The sequence below is a fragment of the Salmo salar genome, chromosome ssa29, assembly GCF_905237065.1.
Source record: "Salmo salar chromosome ssa29, Ssal_v3.1, whole genome shotgun sequence".
Taxonomy (NCBI): Eukaryota; Metazoa; Chordata; class Actinopteri; order Salmoniformes; family Salmonidae; genus Salmo; species Salmo salar.
The window spans coordinates 16,089,810-16,111,540 of record NC_059470.1 but is presented as its reverse complement, the minus strand read 5'-3'; the positions used below and the strand labels follow the sequence as shown (position 1 = coordinate 16,111,540).

Here is a 21,731-nt window from a genome sequence, read left to right as displayed (position 1 = left end):
TTGTCATTCAAGATAAGTAAAATACACACTGAGAGCAAAACAAAATGTTTGAAAAATGTCCTTGCTAAACTGAGAAATACCTTGAAGTTTGCTTTTCAGTCTCCTATTATTCCATCAGAAAATATGGCTTTAGCCTACGTAAGCTATCAACAGATACATGTATAGTCTACGATATCAGACCATTCTTACCTGTAAAACACCAATCACACAGTTGAGTTTCATATAAATATTTATTGCAGAGGAGGTATTTTTATGTACATGCTATCACAATATAACACAATATAAATCTACCAAATATTCCCATATACGGATGCTATAAGCTTGTCATAGAGCAATAAGTATAACAAGCACATAATACAGTGGGTAATGGTACAGTATCACTCACTAAACAACTTGTAACAGTCCATAAAAGATACCGTTTTTTTTTGTTCTATTAAGGGCAGTGAAACATTGGTCCTACGAATTTCTTGATATCATGCAGAAGCCACGAGAGCAATAGTTACAACGTTACAGCATTGAGTAGTAGTAGTAGTAGTGTTTCCCAATCAGTGACTTGGTTTGGTCACAAGAGAAGTCAGGTTAAATCAAACAAGCTTACGAACGGAAATCACCCATGGTTAAAAAGTAAAATCATGAGTTCGAAGAATAGTAACAGGACACAATATTCATGTTGAAAAGGTTACAGGTAACAATGGATTTTAAGTCATCATTATGTTCAAGAACTGAAGTATGTAGGACATACTGCAACACAATGACCATTTCCAGAGAGACTGACAAAATAGACACAGATTGATACACTTTGTTACAAATCCATGAGCTGATTCAACTGCCACAAGGTACTGATACATATATCATTGAAGGTTATATGTATCTAATGTGACTGTTAAGACCTGTGTGATGTTCATTTTTGTTATTGGTACTTAACAGCACTTTCACGCCATTTGAGAGGTATGAAGACACCCAATTATGAATGGTATAAAACATAATATCCTTTTAGCTTCGAGAGGTGTTTGTAGTGATCTTACAGTGGCTGAAATGACCAGGTATCATATCCTCAAGAGCCAATGGGTTCATCTTATTAGTGTTTGAGGGGATACTGTTGGCTAGGGGCAGGCTAGGTCCCTGGGATTGTCTGAAGTTGGCATTTAAGAGCAGATATTACAATATATGTGATGGTTGATATGATTAGTTCATACATATCATCAAGGTCCATCAAACCATTACAATCAAACTACGCAGGGTGACATTTCCTTTCAGACACTATTCCAGCTGCCCATTAAGCAAAGCCTGTGACAAATCTCAATCTCATGCTCTAAGGCTGATAGTGTGGGTTTGACGTATTTCAGACGTGGCCCCGTGAGGTCAATGGTAGATATAATTCTCTGTGGAGGGAGACAGAAGTAAGACACATCATCTAAATCATGTTTTATAGAGTCTGGCTGTGGAGTAGCTATATTCTGATATACTATGCCTGTTTGGTTGTTAAACTAAATCAAGTGAAATATTATAAAGAGATAATAAAAGCATAAACAATATTGTTTGAGAATTATTTTGCTTTTGAAAACAAGTTCAATCTACTTGTTCCGCATGTTAAGTTACTGAGCAAAAATAAGATCATGTAAGAATTTGAATGAAGCAGAAATGTGATTACCTGATCGCATTCATGATCACATGTACAGGCATCATACCATACAGTAATCCATGCCAACTGTAACAAACAACTATGATAGCTGTACAGGAATCATTACCAATGACAACATTCAACGCAGTCCAAAATACCATCTAATTTATGAGTACACTGTTACATTAATGTTATATTGATATATTATTTCCATTACATTACTTTTCATCAGATGTTTCTAGAAACCAGTGTGGTTACTAAACTACAATAAATTATTATTGTGATGTAGCTATTTTGTAACTCAGATATTCCTGTAAACGTTCATCTTTAATTGATGCATGAAAGCAAAATTATTTTTTGCTTGCTCAAAGAATTGAAGCTTTCGGAAACATTAGACATAAAGTGTGAATAATGAATAATACTTTTGAATATGAATAATGAAAACCAGGTGTGAATTTATTCTGCCAAGAATTTGTAGAGACAGTGTTAAGCAAAAGTCCTAAGACAATAAAACGAGCATTATACTTCAAACACTAGAAATATACTGTATGTATAAAAATGCTAAAACTATCACAAACACAGGTATATGTTCTATCCAGAAAGAGGAACAATTCGACACACATTAACGCCATAATGCCTCTCCCCATTGTATCATTTCAACTCTCAATGTGCTTTTGGGAATGCAAAAGCTTAAAGGATGAGCTAATGCTTTTCTAAAAGTGAAAAAAACATGCTGAAGTATTAATAACATAAATTAATTATTATTTGCTTCAGTTGACAAACCATTTGGATCCCACCCCTCTCGTTACCTCACTGTGCATGCTGTTTATATAATACACCTTCACAGAATGCTGAAGAACAATCCCTGTTCCACTCAGGACTTTATACAGACTGAAAGAAGACAGTTGTAGTTAGTTAGGCACATACAGTAATACATTTCTGCAGACTTGGAAGCATTAGACATTGCTGAAAACTAAAGGAAATCTAAAAACTCAGCAATTTAAACATGGATGTACACGTGGTGACTTGCTAGAACCATGAGGCTGAATAAAGTATGTGATGAAAAACATTTTCCCTAAGGTTTTCGCTAAAGTGCTATAAGCTGATTCCCTCACTAGCAGCGCCTTGGTTTGGGCACACAAAAGTTATTAAGTTGTTTGTCATGACACGATTCTTGTGAGTTCTTCCACTATTTTGTTAAAGATGTTCCCTATATCTTTGGCATTCTATTATTTGTTCAACAAGCCACTCTGACTTTAAACATAGACGTGGTAGTTCATGCTCAACAACTAGTACATTTCAGTTAATAAAACCTGCAGGAGAACATCTATTTACATAATATCGATTAACCTTGTATTCTAAGTGTGCCATGTTAGTGTGTGGAGGGCTTTTTATGACCGATTAAAAGAAGATACATATAAAAAAAATGCAAATGTCCACTCATAAAACATTGCACATAAAGTGAATTGGAAGTTGCATAATTGTACGACTAAGATTTATCATTCAGAATACTCTGTAAGAATCTGGAATGCTTAATATGATTTTGTTGCTTTATTTTTGTAAGTTTATAAATTTTCACACAAAAAAAGACAAAACGGGGGAAAATATTGGAAAGGAAGGCAACTTGTGCAACTTGATATTTTTGTCGAAGTCACCATATTCATAGTAAAAGTCTATATTTGAGGACTCTAAAGTGGAAAACAATGTATACAACAACAACTACATTTTTAGTTGTCCATAAATGTTGATTTATGTCAGGCCTTTTTCCCTGCAGTACTGTCGTCAAAGTCCCAAGGACATACATCAGCCTTTTTCCCGCCACTTACAACCCCCCCTTTGGGATTTGGATTACTCTGTTTCGCTGCAGAAGTACCCTTGTCTGTTCCTTTTTTCTCTGATGCATCCTCATAATCCCACGGACAGACTTCAACCGGCTTCCCTTTAACTGCTCCAACATTTGCACTTTTCCGTTTTTCTACCATTGGCACTTCCTGACTACTCTCCACTTCCCAAGGGCACACCTCCGTCATTTTGGATTGGCTCATATGTTTCTCTGTGGATTTACTTTTGTCCTTGGCTTTCGCTCTAAAGTTGTCATCGTCAGTGTATTTTGCCTTCTCTTTCTCCTTCTCAAAAGTTCTTGTGAAAGGTGTGCCCTTCTTTTTGGAGGGGAATTCCTTTGTTTTGGAAACTGTAGTAGGACTAGGAGTTTTCTCAGAATTGGGAGACATCGCTGGGGTGCCATAATCCCAGGGACAGACGTCAACCTTTGTAACTGGCTGGAGGAGAGAGCTGCCTGGTGATTTGCAGGGTGGTTCTGACAGAGCACCTTTCCCTTTGCTCTCCACTAGAGTAGTACACTTGTTGTGCCTAGTCTTGTCAGGTGAACAAGCTACCTCAGCCATCTTGGCAGGCTCCTCTTCAAAGACCCAAGGGCATACGTCAACCTTCTTTTTAGAGCTATCTGCTGCAGGTGGAGGCTGGTTAGACTGGATATTCTTAGCAGGTTGAGGAACCTGACTGGAGGATTGTGGCTTGGATCCCTCCACTGGGGCTTTGCTTTCACCTCCATCCTCCCAAGGGCATATGTCTGCTCGCTGGATGTCTTTAGAATGCCGGGAGCTTGTGGAGGACTGGTCACTACCTTTCTGCTTTTGCTGTTGGGGCTTGACCCCCTTGGTTCCATTTCCATGGACTGTGGTGGTTTCCTCGGGTGCTATGGAGACATGCTTCTGGATCTTGTTCTCAGAAGGTGTTGGCAGGTCCTCTACTTCCCAAGGACACACCTCTGTGAGGTCTTGTATTTCCTTGGCCTTCAATGGGTCGGAGCAGATGGTTGGCTGGCTGCCACTCACCTGCTGCTTCATGATCCCAGTTTTCGCTGCAGTCTGCTTGTACTCCACCGACTGGCTACCGATCATGTGGGGATAGCAATCGTCTTCTGATTCTGGACTTTCCTTGGTTTCTTTAGTGTTCTGTTGGATCTTCTTGCTGCTGTCTTCAACAGTCTGTGTCTTCCCTCCTGTCAAGCCCAAGGTCTTCTCTTTGGCGCTGGCGATGACGCTCAGTGACTTCTGTAGCATGGACGTTCTTGGGTGGATGGGCTTCTTGTCTTGTGTCAGGTTATGAGCACTGGCCGACTTGCAGACCAAGGGAACGTTCTCAGTCAATTCGCTCACAGCATCAATCTTCTCATTGGACTTCTTCTTGACCAGCTTTTTGCCCATCAGGGTGTCTATAAGGGATCCCTCAGTGGTCATAACCTCCATCTTGTCAGTAGCAGAGCTGCTGGAGTCCTCGCTCTGGTCGCGGACATGGTCGTAGCTACTGTGCGACTTCTTCAGGGTGAAGACCTTGCTCTTCAGGGACTCCTCTTTGGCAGGCTTCCCCAGATGAGAGGGGTCGAAGGGGTTCTTCCTCAAGACGCAGATGCTGTTGCGATTGCTCCCATGATCGCCCCCTTCCTTGTCTTCACGGCTGCACTGCCGGTGTACCGTCTCTGGGATCTCCGTAATGCGTCTCATCAAGGAACGACCCAGTCCCTTCTTGGAGCTGCGCTTCTTCTGTAGGTGAGGGTTGTTGGCCAACATCTTCTTCCTCTTGTAGATCTCCAACTGGGAGTACAGTTTCTTCAGCTCCTCCTGGACATTTATTGAAAACACATAATGACAAGAATAAGACAAAAAAAATATAGTTATTAAAATGAATTAATATGACTAATAGTGATCTGGGCCCGGTTTCCCGATAGCGATGCAGTGTTTCAAGTGTTTTAACGATGCATCAATTGTATACAGAACATGCACATTTGAATTTGAAACACAAACAGTGCTTAAACTACGGACAGTGCTTCAACGATGTACTACAGTGTATAACATGCTCTTTGACATAAATAAAAGACAGGTTTTGGACAGTATGAAAGATGCAATAGGCAGAAATCGCTCCGCCATTTCCTGGTTGCTAAAACTGTAATAGTTCATCTAATTTCAGTTTATGTGAAAAAACAAGCAGTCGTTGTATAGAGAATCATTGTACCATCTAAACTGCTGTGAAACATATTTTCCATAACCATTTTCTTTCAGCTGTTTAAAGTTGGTGTACAAAACCGAAAAGATGAAAAAATGAAACCTAAGCATGGGTAGCATACAAATAGCGCGCATATAATAGATCTACCACTTCTTAGACTTGGTTTCAATGCGAATGACAGATCTATAACTCAACATCTATGTGCATTTGGTCGGGTCGCCCAAAAAGGTTACATATTGCCGCTTTAAATAAGGAAACTGGAGTGTGCTTTATTGTTAGGTCTGAATAGCCTTGAGCATTGGTCTTGAATTTAATGTATTGACTGCTCTCTCAAGCAGGATTTTAGGAGATCTTATCTCTCGCTCTGATAAATAGACTTGGACAATGTGCTCAAGTCTTAGTCAAGAGAATTCTTCAGCTCTAACAAACAAACGGAAACCTCTGCACACGTTGATACGTTTTTCCCCAAAGACTGTTGCTAGACCTTACGTCTGCAAAAATCATTATTTTTGCCACAGTCAAAGGACAAGGATTCAAAACGTACTGTATCAACAAGGTTATGCAATTGAATGAGAGAATTTATTTAAAAAATGGAAAGGGAAAGTTGCTCACCCGGATGTCCTCCGGATCCAGACTGTGTTCGCTCCAGGCTGATGTTATGCTGCTGTTGAGGTAAGATCCAGAGCGACCCATGTCCAATTCATCCTCATAGGCCTCAGAGGCAATATCATCTCTCATGTGAGTACCATGAAACAGAAACTGTAGTCGACAAAAAAGAGTGCAATGACTTAGTTTGATTTGGTTTCGATGTATAATAGCAAAGTAATGCTATGCTCAGAATGAGAGGTTTACCTTGGGGACAATCATTAGCCCCAGAGTGACAGTTACAGTCAGGTGGGTGTGAGCAAACCATAGTAGCAGCATCCAGTCTGGGTGGAGCTCAGGTGCAAGAGTAAACCTGTACAGAGAGAGAGAGAGAAAGAGAACAAGAGAGAGAGAAACAGAGAGAGAAATAGAGAGAGAAACAGAGAGAGAAATAGAGAGAAAGAGAGAGAAAGAGAGAGAAATTTAGAAATAGAGAGCAAGAGAAAGAGAGCGAGAGAAAGTGAAATAGCAAGAGAGAACGAGAGAGAATGAGAGAGAGAGAGAGAGAGAGTGAAAGAGAACGAAAGAGAAAGAGAAAAATAGTGAGAGAAAGAGAAATAGTGAGAGAGAACGATAGACAGAGAGAGAGAATGAGAGAGAGAGAAAGATAAAGAGAGAGTGAATTAGTGAGTGTGAGAGAGAGAATGACAGAGAGAGAGCGAGAGAGAGAGAAAAAGAGAGAGATGGCAAGCAAAAAAAAAGTTTTTTAATTGAGTGTGAAAATGTACAAAAACAGAACTGTAATAAAAAACACATTACAAGACATACAGTAGGACCCGGTTCTATATTTAGCAGAGGTTGTGTTGGGTTACAGATGAGATTCCCATTTGAATAATGCTATGCAGAGTCATTAATCATAGAGCTCATTGAGAAATCCACAGAGGGTTGGCATCTGCCTCACTGACAGTTTGCAGAGAAGAAATTGGGCCTGTTAGTTACAGTACACAATGTCACCGTTAGCATGTTTTTATTCGATAGCTGATCCATACATGTAATATTTAATAGATTGTGGCAGGCAGTGTTATTTCTTTCTAGCTGTAAACCTAACCCATAAACAAAAATTAATTGGCAGGAACATTATAGCGTGACAGAAAAAACTGCTGATTCTAAGCATCACACTAAACACATAATGCATGTTGCAGAATTTAAGTGAATGACAGTGGTTTTTGTGTACTGTATCAATAACAAATGTATTTTTGTGCTGCAGTAAACCTCTCAGACACAGACAGTGTGAGAGACATAGACAGGATATAAGATGTTCATTTTAAACCAAACTCTGTCTGGGCATGAACATATTTCATTCCACTGCTTGGAGTGGTTTATCCATGCTGATTACTGCCTCAGTAATCCATTTCCCATCAGGGAGATTGTCTTCACCTTGGATTGTTACAGTATAGGACACTGATTCGCTCTGATTTAGAAGAAGCAGCTTGTTAACTTCCCACTGGGCACACACTGGTTGAATCAACGTTGTTTCCATGTCATTTCAATGAAACGACGTGGAACCAACATAGAATAGAGGTTGAATTTATGTCTGTGTCCAGTGGGTTCCTTGCTGAACTGTATTAAAAAAGGCATTTTGAGGCAGCAACAAAATTGATTACAGATCCACTGCACATCTATTTTCAACTGACTTCTGGACTGACGATCAAGGAGAAAACATACTAACAGTTTCCAGAGTGACCAAAATGTAATAGTGGAATAGTGCTTTAATTGCAGTAGCTAGTGTTGTAATTCAGCTTGGTCTCATTAGACATAACATAGTACATGTAAATCCGGGACACTGAAATGAGTGTGATACTGAATGTTAAGTTTGGTATGGTTACATAAGACAGAAGGTTACTTAAGGCAAAAACTAAAACTTTTAAACTACTTAGCATGTTAGATAATCCTTCCCCTAACACTAACCTTTACCCTTTTAGCTAACCTTCACCTACCCCTAATCTTAAACATTTAACCAAACTCCTAACCTTAACCCTAACCCCTAACCAAGCTAACGTTAGCCCGCTAGCTAACATTAGCATTAGCCACCTAGCTAACATTAGCCACAACAAATTTGAATTCGTAACATATCATACGTTTTTCAAATTCGTAACATATGGTACATTTAGCAAATTAGTAACATATTGTACGTTTAGCAAATTCGTAACATATCATACAAAATGGATGATGGATATCCACAAGTTAATACAAATCATCCGAAATGTAACATATCATACTAAATGGAGTGTCCTCGGATTTACGTACAGAATAATACCAAATGCTCTGAGACCAGGTAGAGTGATAAGGAGGCATGTTCTGTCACACAGTAATTTAACCACTTGAAAGCCTACATCCCAGTAAATGGCATCCAGCAGGCTCATTACTTGGCAGGAGTTGGTAAATTGTTATTTAATGTACAGTTAAAGTTGTGGTAGCTAAAAACAATGAGGGGAGGCTAAGGTCTAGAGAGAACGGGTGGTACATTTTCAAGAGTGTTTCCCAAAACACCTCATTAAGAAAACATTCAATAAAATCATTGGTAGAGCTTAGAGTAAATTTGTGGATTATGAAATAATCACAAATAATGATCTGAACACTTAGAACAGAGAGTTCGCTAATTGCCCCTACAGATGCCACAGGAAGTCTCCTTGACTTAACTGGCCACAGTGGGACCACATGCAGGTTCTATGAGTAACAGCCATAGATTGTGTTAGCTCTAACAAGCCCATGCGGTACTCCCTGGTGACAAGCTCTCAGCATTTCCCAAACAGACAAGACACATTTTTGCATTTACGTTGGGCCTCGTCTTGCTTTTAGCTGCTGAAACCATCCCAATGCCATAACAGAAGTCGAACGCCACCATAAACACACGCTGGCTGTCAAATTTCCAGCTACTACAGGTAGCCTAGCTCTTAGAGTGTTGGGCCAGCAACTGAAAGGTCACTAGTTTAAATCCTTGAGCTGACAAGGTGAAAAATATGTTGATGTGCCCTTGAGCAATGCACTTAACCCTAATTGTTTCAGGGTTGCCGTTGATAATGGCTGGTATTGACCCCACTCTAAGGGTGTCTCAGGGGGAGTTGGGATATGCAAAAAACACATTTCCACAGAACAAACATAACAGACCGGTTAAAAGGTAAACCTCCATGCCTTCCCATCCTATTTGTGGCAAACATTGGCGGGGCAATTTTTCTGTCATTCCTGTTAACGTCTAACTGAAATGATGCTGCCAATAGCTCTGAATATCTATGGTGTGTCAAAACATAAATCATGTTGACGTGCCTAATGACTGAATAATCTGATGTAGCTGAGCTCTCAATAAGTAGGATTCCAACTGGGAATGGGTTTGGTGGTGTCAGCTGAAACGGCGCAACATCTAATTTAGGATGTCTAGTACTTGATACATAGGCTACATGGAAAGAAGAGGGTAGTCTTGGAGACAATAACAAAACTCCCCTTTGAAACGCATAGAGATACTAAACTTGTGGCTCATTGGATATCTTTGCAAATTGGTGGACAGCAATAGGCAAGGCAACAGTGAGTGACAAGGAAGTGTCAGATTGTTTACATATAAAACATATTAAAGTCCACAATGTGTAATATTCAATGCATATACTTATCTCTAAATATAGCTAAATATGACAAAAATAAACACACATCCACGCTGTCATATCTCTCCCCACCACAGGTTGGGATCTACCTAATAACATGGAAGATGGCAGACAGGACGAGCTCGTTGTGGAGGGCGATGGCCATGTAACGGGGCTCATGGAAGGCCGACGGCACCGTCCTCACGGTGTAGCACAGATACACTCCCCACAGCAGGAACAGGAACTCCGCTGTGGGACAAACATGAAGAAGGACATAGAGAACTTCAACACAATGGGAGCTATATAGCTACTGTAGGAAAGGCATTCAAGCGTAAATCAGCAGTAGCAATAATAACAAGGCCCTCTCCCCGCCCCTATTTCGGTAAAAAGCTGAGTTATGGAGCCGAAGAAACGTAACCACAGTCAAATTCATAGATAGAGCTATGGATGCAAGGACTGACATCCGTGCTATGAAAATTATAGTTTTAAGCATTTTTTGACACTATATAGTGTTTGTTTATATGTACTTTGTTTACAAACATTGGAGTGAAACAAGCTTATAATATGAGTTCTGGTGGGATACAACAGTTAACTAAACTCATGAGACATTGATAAGGTATATTCTTCAAAATGTGGCAACTGCTGATTGTCCTTTAAAATAGATAGATTGAATACTTGATATATACCCTGGGGGAAAGACATAAGAGTAACAACAAGCTATACATACACAAAGCCTGTGCATCATGCTTGGAATGCAAAGGAATGGGAGGTTTCACCCTTAAATGCTCCCCTCCTCACCTTAGCAGTATTACTATCAACATCGGCCACCCATGCACTCCACAGTTGACTGATTTCATGGACTCAGGGCAATATAGATTGTCTAACACTGGCATGTTGAAAAATGACATGTTCAATAAATGCAATGAAAATGCAAACCTGCTCCTACTGGCTGTATTCTCTAGACACTCCATGACTTGTCCAAGGTTTTCTATATCTTCCCCAACCCGCCTTGTTTTCTGGGTGTAGCTTAGCCGGCTTGACAGCAATAAACGTCTGCCGTTCCCATGAATAGTTGTCACCATTATTTTAACATTCACGTTGCTTGTCTGCATGAATGGAAGTGCTCCAAGGTCTGACAGAGGCCTATAGTACGTGCCTTACACAGCAGGATAAACACTATTGAGTGCCATAGCTCACTCAAAATGCCATTTGTTATGTTTATCTAAGGACTAAGATCCATCAAGAGCTCTGACAGGCTGTAATCTACCATGGCCCTGGGTAGATATTTAGGTCTACATCAATAAACAACAACACAAAATGGCCGCCCTGTGTGTCCTACTGTATAGTTGAGTCGTTCCGCGAAATGAGTCCCTTTAGGGTAGTGTAACTCACCTTATTTTAACATTCTGTCATAACGAGCACATATTCAACTTAATAAGTAAAATAAAAAAATGACTATAGTAAGTGTCTAATAAGTGCCAAATAAAGTCATAGGGTTGACCGTAACAGGGTTGATGATTTAATCTTAAATCAGCCATGAATCCCCTTGTTATAGAGGGAATGCAAGCTTGTTGTGTGCAACAGGGAGGGGCAATTGAATGTACAGCTTCACAAAAAAAATGTATGCGTTAAAACATTTCTAGTCTGTCTATCTATGGGTAACAGGGTTGATGTGTTATGCTCGGCCCGCTCAGTTTTTCACCACAAAACACAAGAAAATGTCCATAAAAGAGTTGAATCAGCTCACCTGCTTTTAGATTATGCTTTGACTATTACAGTGCCTTCAGAAAGTATTCCCACCCCTTAACTTTTTCCACATTTTATTTTGTTACAAGGTGGGATTAAAATGGATTGAATTGTAAAAATTTTTTGTCAACGATATACATAGAATACTCTCTAATGTCAAAGTGGAAGAAAAATTGTAACATTTGTAAAAAAAAATATATATATATATATATATATATATATATATATATATATATATATATATACACTACCGTTCAAACGTTTGGGGTCACTTAGAAATGTCCTTGATTTTGAAAGAAAAACTTTTTTTTTGTCCATTAAAATAACATAAAATACAGTGTAGACATTGTTAAAGTTGTATTGTAGCTGGAAATGGCTGATTTTTAATGGAATATCTACATAGGCGTACAGAGGCCCATTATCAGCAACCGTCACTCCTGTGTTCCAATTGCACATTGTGTTAGCTAATCCAAGTTTATCATTTTAAAAGGCTAATTGATCATTAGAAAAACCTTTTGCAATTATGTTAGCACAGCTGAAAACTGTTGTCCTGATTAAAGAAGCAATACAACTGGCCTTCTTTATACTAGTTGAGTATCTGGAGCATCAGCATTTGTGGGTTTGATTACAGGCTCAAAATGGCCAGAAACAAATAACTTTCTTCTGAAAGTTGTCAGTCTATTCTTGTTCTGAGAAATGAAGGCTATTCCATGCGAGAAATTGCCAAGAAACGGAAGAGCTCGTACACCGCTGTGTACTACTCCCTTCACAGAACAGTGCAAACTGGCTCTAACTAGAATAGAAAGAAGAGTGGAGGCCCCGGTGCACAACTGTGCAAGAGAACAAGTACATTAGTGTCTAGTTTGAGAAACAGCCGCCTCACAAGTCCTCAACTGGCAGCTTCATTAAATAGTACCCGCAAACACCAGTCTCAACATCAACAGTGAAGAGGCGACTCCGGGATGTTGGCTTTCTCGGCAGAGTTGCAAAGAAAAAGCCATATCTCAGACTGGCCAATAAAATTAAAAGATTAAGATGGGCAAAAGAACACAGATACTGGACAGAGGAACTCTGCCTAGAAGGCCAGCATCCCAGAGTCGCCTGTTCACTGTTGTACTTGAGACTATAAAATAAACACTAATATATCTTGAATACATAAGTATTCAACCCCCTGAGTTAATACATGTTAGAATCCCCTTTGGCAGCGATTACAGCTATGAGTCTTTCTGGGTAAGTCTAAGAGCTTTGCACACCTGGATTGTACAATATTCGCACATTATTCTTTTAAAATTTCTTCAAGCTCTGTCAAGTTCCTCTTGTCAAAAATAATATCCCAAATGCCCCAGGGCAGTCATTGGGGACATTGCCTTGTGTAGGGCGCTGTCTTTCGAATGGGATATTAAACGGGTGTCCTGACTCTCTGTGGTCACTAAAGATCCCATGGCACTTATCGTAAGAGTAGGGGTGTTAACCCCGGTGAACTGGCTAAATTCCCCCCTCTGGCCCTCATACCATCATGGCCAACTTATCGTCCCCAGCTTCCAATTGGCTCATTCATCCCCCTCCTCTCCCCTGTAACTATTCCCCACTTCGTTGCTGTAAAGGAGAATATGTTCACAGTCAATTTACCTGCTAAAATAAGGGTTAAATAAGTTAATTTCTAGACACCATTTTCAAGTCCTGCCATAGATTTTCAAGCCGATTTAAGTAAAAACTTTAACTAGGCCACTCAGCAACATTCAATGTCGTCATGGTAAGCAACTGCAGTGTATATTTGGCCTTTTGTTTAAAGTTATTGTCATAATGAAATGTGAATTTGTTTCCCAATGTCTGTTGGATAGCAGACTGAACCAGGTTTCTCTTTAGGATATTGCTGTGCTTAGCTCTATTCTGTTTTTTTCCCCAAAAAAACTCCCTAGTCCTTGCCATTGACAAGCATACTTATAAAAGCATACCCATAACATGATGCAGCCACCACCATGCTTGAAAATATGAAGAGGGGTACTCAGTGATTCAGTGGGGGAAAAAAGTATTTGATCCCGTGTTGATTTTGTACGTTTGCCCACTTACAAAGAAATGATCAGTCTATAATTTTAATAATAGGTTTATTTGAACAGTGAGAGACAGAATAACAACAAAAAAATCCAGAAAAACGCATGTCAAAAATGTTATAAAATGATTTGCATTTTAATGAGGGAAATAAGTATTTGACCCCTCTGCAAAACATGACTTAGTACTTGGTGGCAAAAGCCTTGTTGACAATCACAGAGGTCAGACGTTTGTAGTTGGCCACCAGGTTCGCACACATCTCAGGAGGGATTTTGTCCCACTCCTCTTTGCAGATCCTCTCCAAGTCATTAAGGTTTCGAGGCTGACGTTTAGCAACTCGAACCTTCAGCTCCCTCCACAGATTTTCTATGGGATTAAGGTCTGGAGACTGGCTAGGCCACTCCAGGACCTTAATGTGCTTCTTCTTGAGCCACTCCTTTGTTGCCTTGGCCGTGTGTTTTGGGTCATTGTCATGCTGGAACACCCATCCACGACCCATTTTCAATGCCCTGGCTGAGGGAAGGAGGTTCTCACCCAAGATTAGACGGTACATGGCCCCGTCCATCGTCCCTTTGATGCGGTGAAGTTGTCCTGTCCCCTTAGCAGAAAAACACCTCCAAAGCATAATGTTTCCACCTCCATGTTTGACAGTGGAGATGGTGTTCTTGGGGTCATAGGCAGCATTCCTCCTCCTCCAAACACGGCGAGTTGAGTTGATGTCAAAGAGCTCCATTTTGGTCTCATCTGACCACAACACTTTCAACAGTTGTCCTCTGAGTCATTCAGATGTTCATTGGCAAACTTCAGATGGGCATGTATATGTATTCTTGAGCAGGGGGACCTTGCGGGCGCTGCAGGATTTCAGTCCTTCACGTGTTACTGCAGTGTGTTACCAATTGTTTTCTTGGTGACTATGGTCCCAGCTGCCTTGAGATCATTGACAAGATCCTCCCGTGTAGTTCTGGGCTGATTCCTCACCGTTCTCATGATCATTGCAACTCCACGAGGTGAGATCTTGCATGGAGCCCCAGGCCGAGGGAGATTGACAGGTCTTTTGTGTTTCTTCCATTTGCGAATAATCGCACCAAATGTTGTCACCTTCTCACCAAGCTGGTTGGCGATGGTCTTGTAGCCCATTCCACCCTTGTGTAGGTCTACAATCTTGTCCCTGACATCCTTGGAGAGCTCTTTGGTCTTGGCCATGGTGGAGAGTTTGGAATCTGATTGATTGATTGCTTCTGTGGACAGGTGTCTTTTTTACAGGTAACAAGCTGCAGTTAGGAGCACTCCCTTTAAGAGTGTGCTCCTAATCTCAGCTCATTACCTATGTAAAAGACACCTGGGAGCCAGAAATCTTTCTAATTGAGAGGGGGTCAAGTACGTATTTCCCGCATTAAAATGCAAATCAATTTATAACATTTTTGACATGCGTTTTTCTGGATATTTTTGTTGTTATTCTGTCTCTCACTGTTCAAATAAACCTACCATTAAAATGATAGACTGATCCTTTCTTTGTCAGTGGGCAAATGTACAAAATCAGCAGGGATCAAATACTTTTTCCCCCACTGTATGTTGTGTTGGATTTGCCCCAAACATAATGCTTTGTATTCGAGACATAAAGTGCATTTCTTTGCATTTCATGTTTTTTGCAGTTTTACTTCAGTGCCTTATTACACACAGAACGTATGTTTTGGAATATTTTTATTCTGTACAAGCTATTTTTATTTTCACTCTGTTGTTTATGGTTAGTATTGTGGAGTAACTTCAATGTTGTTGATCCATCCTCAGCTTTCTCTGATCACAGCCATTAAACTCTGTCACTGTTGTAAAGTCACCATTTGGATCATGGTGAAATCCCTGAGCAGTTTCCTTCCTCTCCGGCAACTGAGGAAGGATGCCTGTATCTTTGTAGTGACTGGGTGCATTGATACACCATCCGAAGTGTAATTAATACCTTCACCATGCTCAAAGGGATATTCAATGTCAGTATTTTTTTTCTCCATCTACTAATAGGTGCCCATCTTTGTGAGGTATTGGAAAACCTCCCTGGTCGTTGAATTTGTGTTTGAAATTCACTGCTCGACTGAGGGACCCTTCACTGCTCGAATGAGGTAGTCATTCAAAAGCATGTTAAACAGCATTACTGCATAGAGTAAGTCCAGGCAACTTATTATGTGACTTGTTAAGCACATTTTTACTCCTGAATTTAGGTTTGCCATAAGAAAGAGGTTGAATACTTTTTGACTCAAGACATTTCAGCTTTTCATTTTTTTATATTTTTTAAATATTTGTTCAAATGTAAAATAACATGATTCCACTTTTGACATTATGGGGTATTGTGTGTAGGCCAGTGATACACAATCTCATTTTAATCCATTATAAATGCAGGCTTTAACCCAACAAAATGTGGGAAAAGTCAAGGGGTGGGGATACTTTCTGAAGGCACTGTAGATGTCATATCAAATCAAATTTTATTTGTCACATGCGCCGAATACAACAGGTGTATACCTTACTGTGAAATGCTTACAAGCCCTTAACCAACAATGCAGTTCAAGAAAGAGTGTTAATGAAACATTTACTAAATAAACCAAGGTAAAAAAATAATTCAATCAATCAAAAAGTAACCCAAGAAATGTACATAACAATAACGATGCTTTATACAGGGGGTACCGGTAGAGAGGGAATGTGCGGGGGTAGAGGTTAGTCGAGGTAATTTGTAAAGTGAATATATGGGGGGGGGGTCAATGTCAATAGTCTGGTTGGCAATTTGATTAGATGTTCAGCAGTCTTATGGCTTGGGGCTAGAAGCTGCTAAGGATCCTTTTGGTCCAAGACTTGACAATCCAGTACCGCTTGCTGTGCGGTAGCAGAGAGAATTTGTAGGCCTTCCTATGACACCGCCTAGTATATATAGCCTAGATGTCAAGAAGCCTGGCCCCAGTGATGTACTGGGCCGTACGAACTACCCTCTGTAGTGCCTTACGGTCAAAGGCCAATGTAATCAAAGGCAAATGTCAAATCAAATAACATATTATTAGTCACATGCACCGAATACAACAGTGAAATGCTTACTTACGAGCCCCTAACCAACAATGCAGTTTCAAAAAAATATGAATAAGAATAAGAAATAAAAGTAACAAGTGATAAAAGAGACTAAAGATGCCAAGCTTTTAGAGACAGGTGAGTGGACCAGATATAAGTAATCAGATACGTCATCAGAGCACGCAACAAAACATTGAACTGTCTACACTCGGTTTGCTGTTTATATTAAAACATTTTCATTAAATCGATTTTAATCCGAACAAAAGTTTTGTTGCTAAGGATTCCACAACGCGGTTAGCCTTTACGGCTGGGACTGCAAGTTTGTGTTCCTTTTTTGCGTGGATTCCGCAAATGCTAGCTGGCTGTACTACACCTGCCAACACCTGTCGTCGTCGTGGGAAAGACTCATTGTTATCTTTTCGTAAAACAACTAGTTGCAGTAAAGAGCCAATCTGGATACTAAGGAGATCCTGAGGGAAATCGACGAGTACCAACAGCTTTACGCTATGGAGGAACAACATACTCCATCATGGAAAGATCCGACGACCTCACAAAATAACTTTAACCCGACAAAAAAAAGAAAAACAGATTAATCTACAGACACGGACTATTTACTTCCCATTGAGGTAGAGGCTAGTGCTCTGGCTGGAATCCATGCAACACTAGAAAAGTTGTGTGAGGAGGTAGCAGGGCTGAGGGGGAGTTTGGAGTTCAGCCAGAGTGAAATTCTCATGCTCCAAAGAGAAAACAAGACACTCACAGCCAAGGTAAAAATCCACGATTCCAACATGGATTGTCTACTCAGGGAAAACAGGGTGATGAAGGAGTCGCTACTAGACATACAAAGTCATAGCATGCGTGAAAATCATATTTATTCTGAGATTCCTGAGGACGCATCCAATAATCCAGAGGGCGCAATCAGAGAATTCATGCAATCCGCATTGAAACTTCCTATAGAGACTGTTAGTAAGGTGGCTTTCCACCGAGTACACAGACTTGGAGCTCGGAGCAACAAGACCAAGGGTCCCCGCCGATCATCGCAAAATTTGAACACTACCAACAAAAGGAGCTGATCAAAAGCAGGGGAAGGGAGCTTAAAGGGATGAAATTCGGTCTCAATGACCAATTTCCAAGGGAGATAAACGAACATTGTAAGAGACTGTATCCGGTACAAAGATAACAAAGGGAGAATGGTAGACGTGCCTTTATCATTGTGGATAAACTCTTTATAGATGGACAGCTATTCTGAGACAGCTCCATAACACCGCGGCTGTACTAAATTCTATGGGACTTCAGGTTACGAAAAAAAAAGAAGGTATGGGAACTGTAAAAATATCAGAACATTATGAAGTGGATATGAACACATGTACTCAATTACATGCTTGCTTACACATACAGACTTATACATACACACACACACCTGATCTCGCTCTCTTCTCTCACTCTCTCTTTCTCTCTTTTCTCTTCTCTCCCTCTCTCTATTGTCGAGAACAGCTTTATAATTGAATGTGTTTATTGTTTGTCTGTCTTTTTTATGTATTTGTCTACAAGTTTATATATGGTTACAACAAACAAGGGGAAGATATCAGAATAGGGGCATTGGAGAATAATAACATATTGTACGGAATACATTTGTACTGTAGTGAAGCCGTCTCTAGAGTAATGCAAGGTCTCTTTCATGGTCATGTGAAACGTTAATTGCTATGGAAATGCTGGGATGTGTTTTTCAATTATGTTAAAGGTAATTATGATGCAACTATGATGGTGATACGATATGGATTACAATTATCATCATGAATATTAAGGCTATACGCACTACATGTTACACACATAGACACTCAACCATGCAAATTGGCAGTTATTATTTATTTAGACATCACACATTGTAGTCTTATACAGACATCGTACACACTCACTATATCACATCCAATATCATACACATCAACCTACTCAGATATGCTACACAAATAATATCTTGTCTCAATTTTCTAACATCTGTGGCATTGGCTAACAGGCAAACAGGCAAGGGAATAAAACAAATATTGCTAGAACCTATTTCTTGAATTCTAAATATCAGACATTTGAAAGCTCTAGTTTTGACCTTCATAATACCTCTGATGGCAGTAACTTTACAAGCACTAATTATGGTAAGTAGGACTGGATTTTATTTATAAATGCCTGGATTTTTTTCAATTTCGGTAATTCTCTTATAAAATAGGTAAAAATAATGTATAGCAACCCTAGGAGTAAAATAGTAAATAACGGCTACTTCTCAGAGAGTTTTATATTGTCAAGAGGAGATAAACAAGGGTGTCCGCTGTCATCATATCTATGCGTTATGGCCAACGAAATGCTAGCTATTATAATCAGATCCAATAACAATAATCAGATCCAATAACATTAGAGGATTAGAAATCCAAGGCTTAAAAACAAAGGTGTCCATGTATGCCGATGACTCAAGTTTTATATTAAGTCCTCAAGCTAGATCCCTGCAATGTCTCATTGAAGATCTAGATAACTTTTCTGTACTCTCTGGACTAAAACCTAATTATGATAAGTGTACAATATTATGTATTGGAGCCTTAACAAATACAACTTTTACATTACCCTGCAGTTTACCTATAAAATGGGCTGATGGTGAAGTAGACATACTCTGGATTCATATCACAAAAGATATAAATAAGCTCTCAACAATGAACTTCAATAGAAAACTTGTAATAATAGACAAGATCCTGAAACCATGGAGAAGTAAATACCTGTCTATTTATGGAAAAATTGCCATGATTAACTCCTTAGTCATATCTCAGTTTACTCACTTACTTATGGCGCTGCCTACTCCTGATGATTCGTTTTTTAAATCATATGAGCAAAAAATATTTTGCTTTATCTGGGACGCTAAACCAGACGAAATAAAACGTGCCTATCTATATAATGAATATGAATTGGGTGGGTTGATATTATTAAATATAAAAGCACTAAACCTCTCTAAAAGCTTCACTCATTCAAAAGTTTTATTTGAACCCTAATCAAGTAGATTACTAAGAAAAGCTCATCCATTGTTTAAAAATTGCCTTTTTACCTTTGTGCAGATTGCCATGTCTCATTTTCGATTAATTGAAAATTATACTTTTTTCAAAGTATCTCTCTTTTTCAAACAAGCATTGCAGAGCTGGCTACAATTTCAATTTCATCCCCCTGAAAAGGTAGAACAAATATTACAACACATATTATGGCTGAACTCAAATGTGCTGGTTGATAAAATACCTGTATTTAAGGGAAAGATGCTTGAAAAGGGTATTTTGTTCTTATATTATATTGTAAATTGGAATGGTAGAGTTATGTCCTTCATGGAGTTATCAGAATTGTACGGAAAGGTCTGCTCAATCCAAGAGTACAACCAATTGATTACAGCATTACCCCAAAAAATGGAGGAGGCAGGTGGCAGTGGGAGGAGGTAGGGAACTGGTCTGTCTGCCCAATATAAAGGATCAAAACTGGCAGAGGGATAAAATAGCATAAATAGGAAAGTATATCAGTTTCATTTGAGGACCAGGATGTCAACAACTGTGCCACTCAAATTGCAAAATCGTTGGGAATAGATTTTTGATGTACCGATTCCATGGCAGAGAGTGCATGAGTTGATATATAAAACAACACAAGATTCAAGACTTCATGCTTATCAGCTAAAATTATTATATAGAATTCTTGCCACCAACAAAATATTGAATATTTGGGGCATAAAATCATCAAAGCTCTGCAGATTTTGTTGTGAGGATACAGAATCAATAGACCATTTATTTTGGTATTGCCCTCAGGTAGACTGTTTCTGGTCTCAGGTTCAGGAATGGCTGAAAATGCATAGCATTGATCTAAAATTGACCCTAGAAATAGTACTGTTAGGAGATCTGGAGAGACCGGGGTCAGTTAATTACTAATATACTAATACTCGTAGTAAAAGTATTTATCTTCAACTTGAAATCTGTGGATTCTATTCGATTAGATAGATTGAAATTGTATGTTAAACATCACAGCATAGTTGAAAGATATGTGTTGCGTAGAAACCCGAAGTGGGTGGCCAGGAGAGATAGATGGGATGGGCTGAGGGAAGCTGAGGGTTGGTATGTGGAATTGGAGACAAGTGGGAGTGGAGTTGCTGTGTGGGAGATAGAATAATGGTTAAAGGTAAAAGTCCAAAATAAAATTTTAAAAAAGCAAAATAAAACATAATAAAAAGTACATTTGAATGACACTAAGTGGCAGTGTTTTTACAACTAATGCCGGTTTGCCTGAGGCTGATGCCGTGCAGATGTTTGTACACATGCATATACACACACTCTCATTCAAATAAACACATACAAGAACACACACATACAGGTAATAGTGCCAGACATGCACACACACATATACAGTTGGCATTGCTGTTATAATTTTAGTTGTCCTTGATGTCCTTTGTTTTAAATGTATTTCTTTTATTTTTTTGCATTGTTGTTTGCTGTTTTCTTCTGTATTTTCCTTTTTCTCTTTAGTTCATTCTCTTGGTTGTTGGTGCATTAGGGGGTTCTTGGGGGTGGGGAATGGAATTCATTGTATTTTATATTTCTCTTCCTAGGGGGGACTGTGGGAAGGGTCTCGAATGTTTGAGGGACAGCTATTGGGAAACTCAACAGCACATTGACCCTGGATGTTTCTGTGTGTCGCTATGAATGGGAATCTGTTGGATGACTGGTATGATGTAGTTTTTGAACGGCTTCACTGCAAGTATATTGTATGTTTCGAATATTTAATAAATAAAAACATTTAATAAAATTTAAAATTAAAAAAATTAATAAAAGAGCAGCAGTAAAATAACAATAGTGAGACTATATACAGGGGGGTACCGGTACAGAGTCAACGTGCGGGGGCACCGAATAGTCAAAGTAATTGAAGTAATATGTACATGTAGGTAGAGTTATTAAAGTGACTATGCATAGATGATAACAACAGAGAGTAGCTGCGGTGTAAAAGAGCTGTGGCAGGGCTTGGGATAATGGTGT

General features: G+C 39.4%; 1 protein-coding gene across 1 annotated transcript in view; it reads right to left on the bottom strand.

The window, feature by feature from the left end:
- Nucleotides 1-211: 211 nt before the first annotated feature.
- Nucleotides 212-21,731, bottom strand: part of gpr158a (G protein-coupled receptor 158a) — a 102,506-nt gene continuing 80,986 nt past the window's right edge. The window contains exons 8-11 of the mRNA XM_014181001.2: nt 9,972-10,110; nt 6,497-6,602; nt 6,257-6,403; nt 212-5,262 (exon numbers count right to left, since the gene is read on the bottom strand). Coding sequence (XP_014036476.2) covers nt 3,376-5,262; nt 6,257-6,403; nt 6,497-6,602; nt 9,972-10,110 — 2,279 coding nt within the window. The 3' untranslated portion in view covers nt 212-3,375. The remainder of the gene's footprint in view (nt 5,263-6,256; nt 6,404-6,496; nt 6,603-9,971; nt 10,111-21,731) is intronic.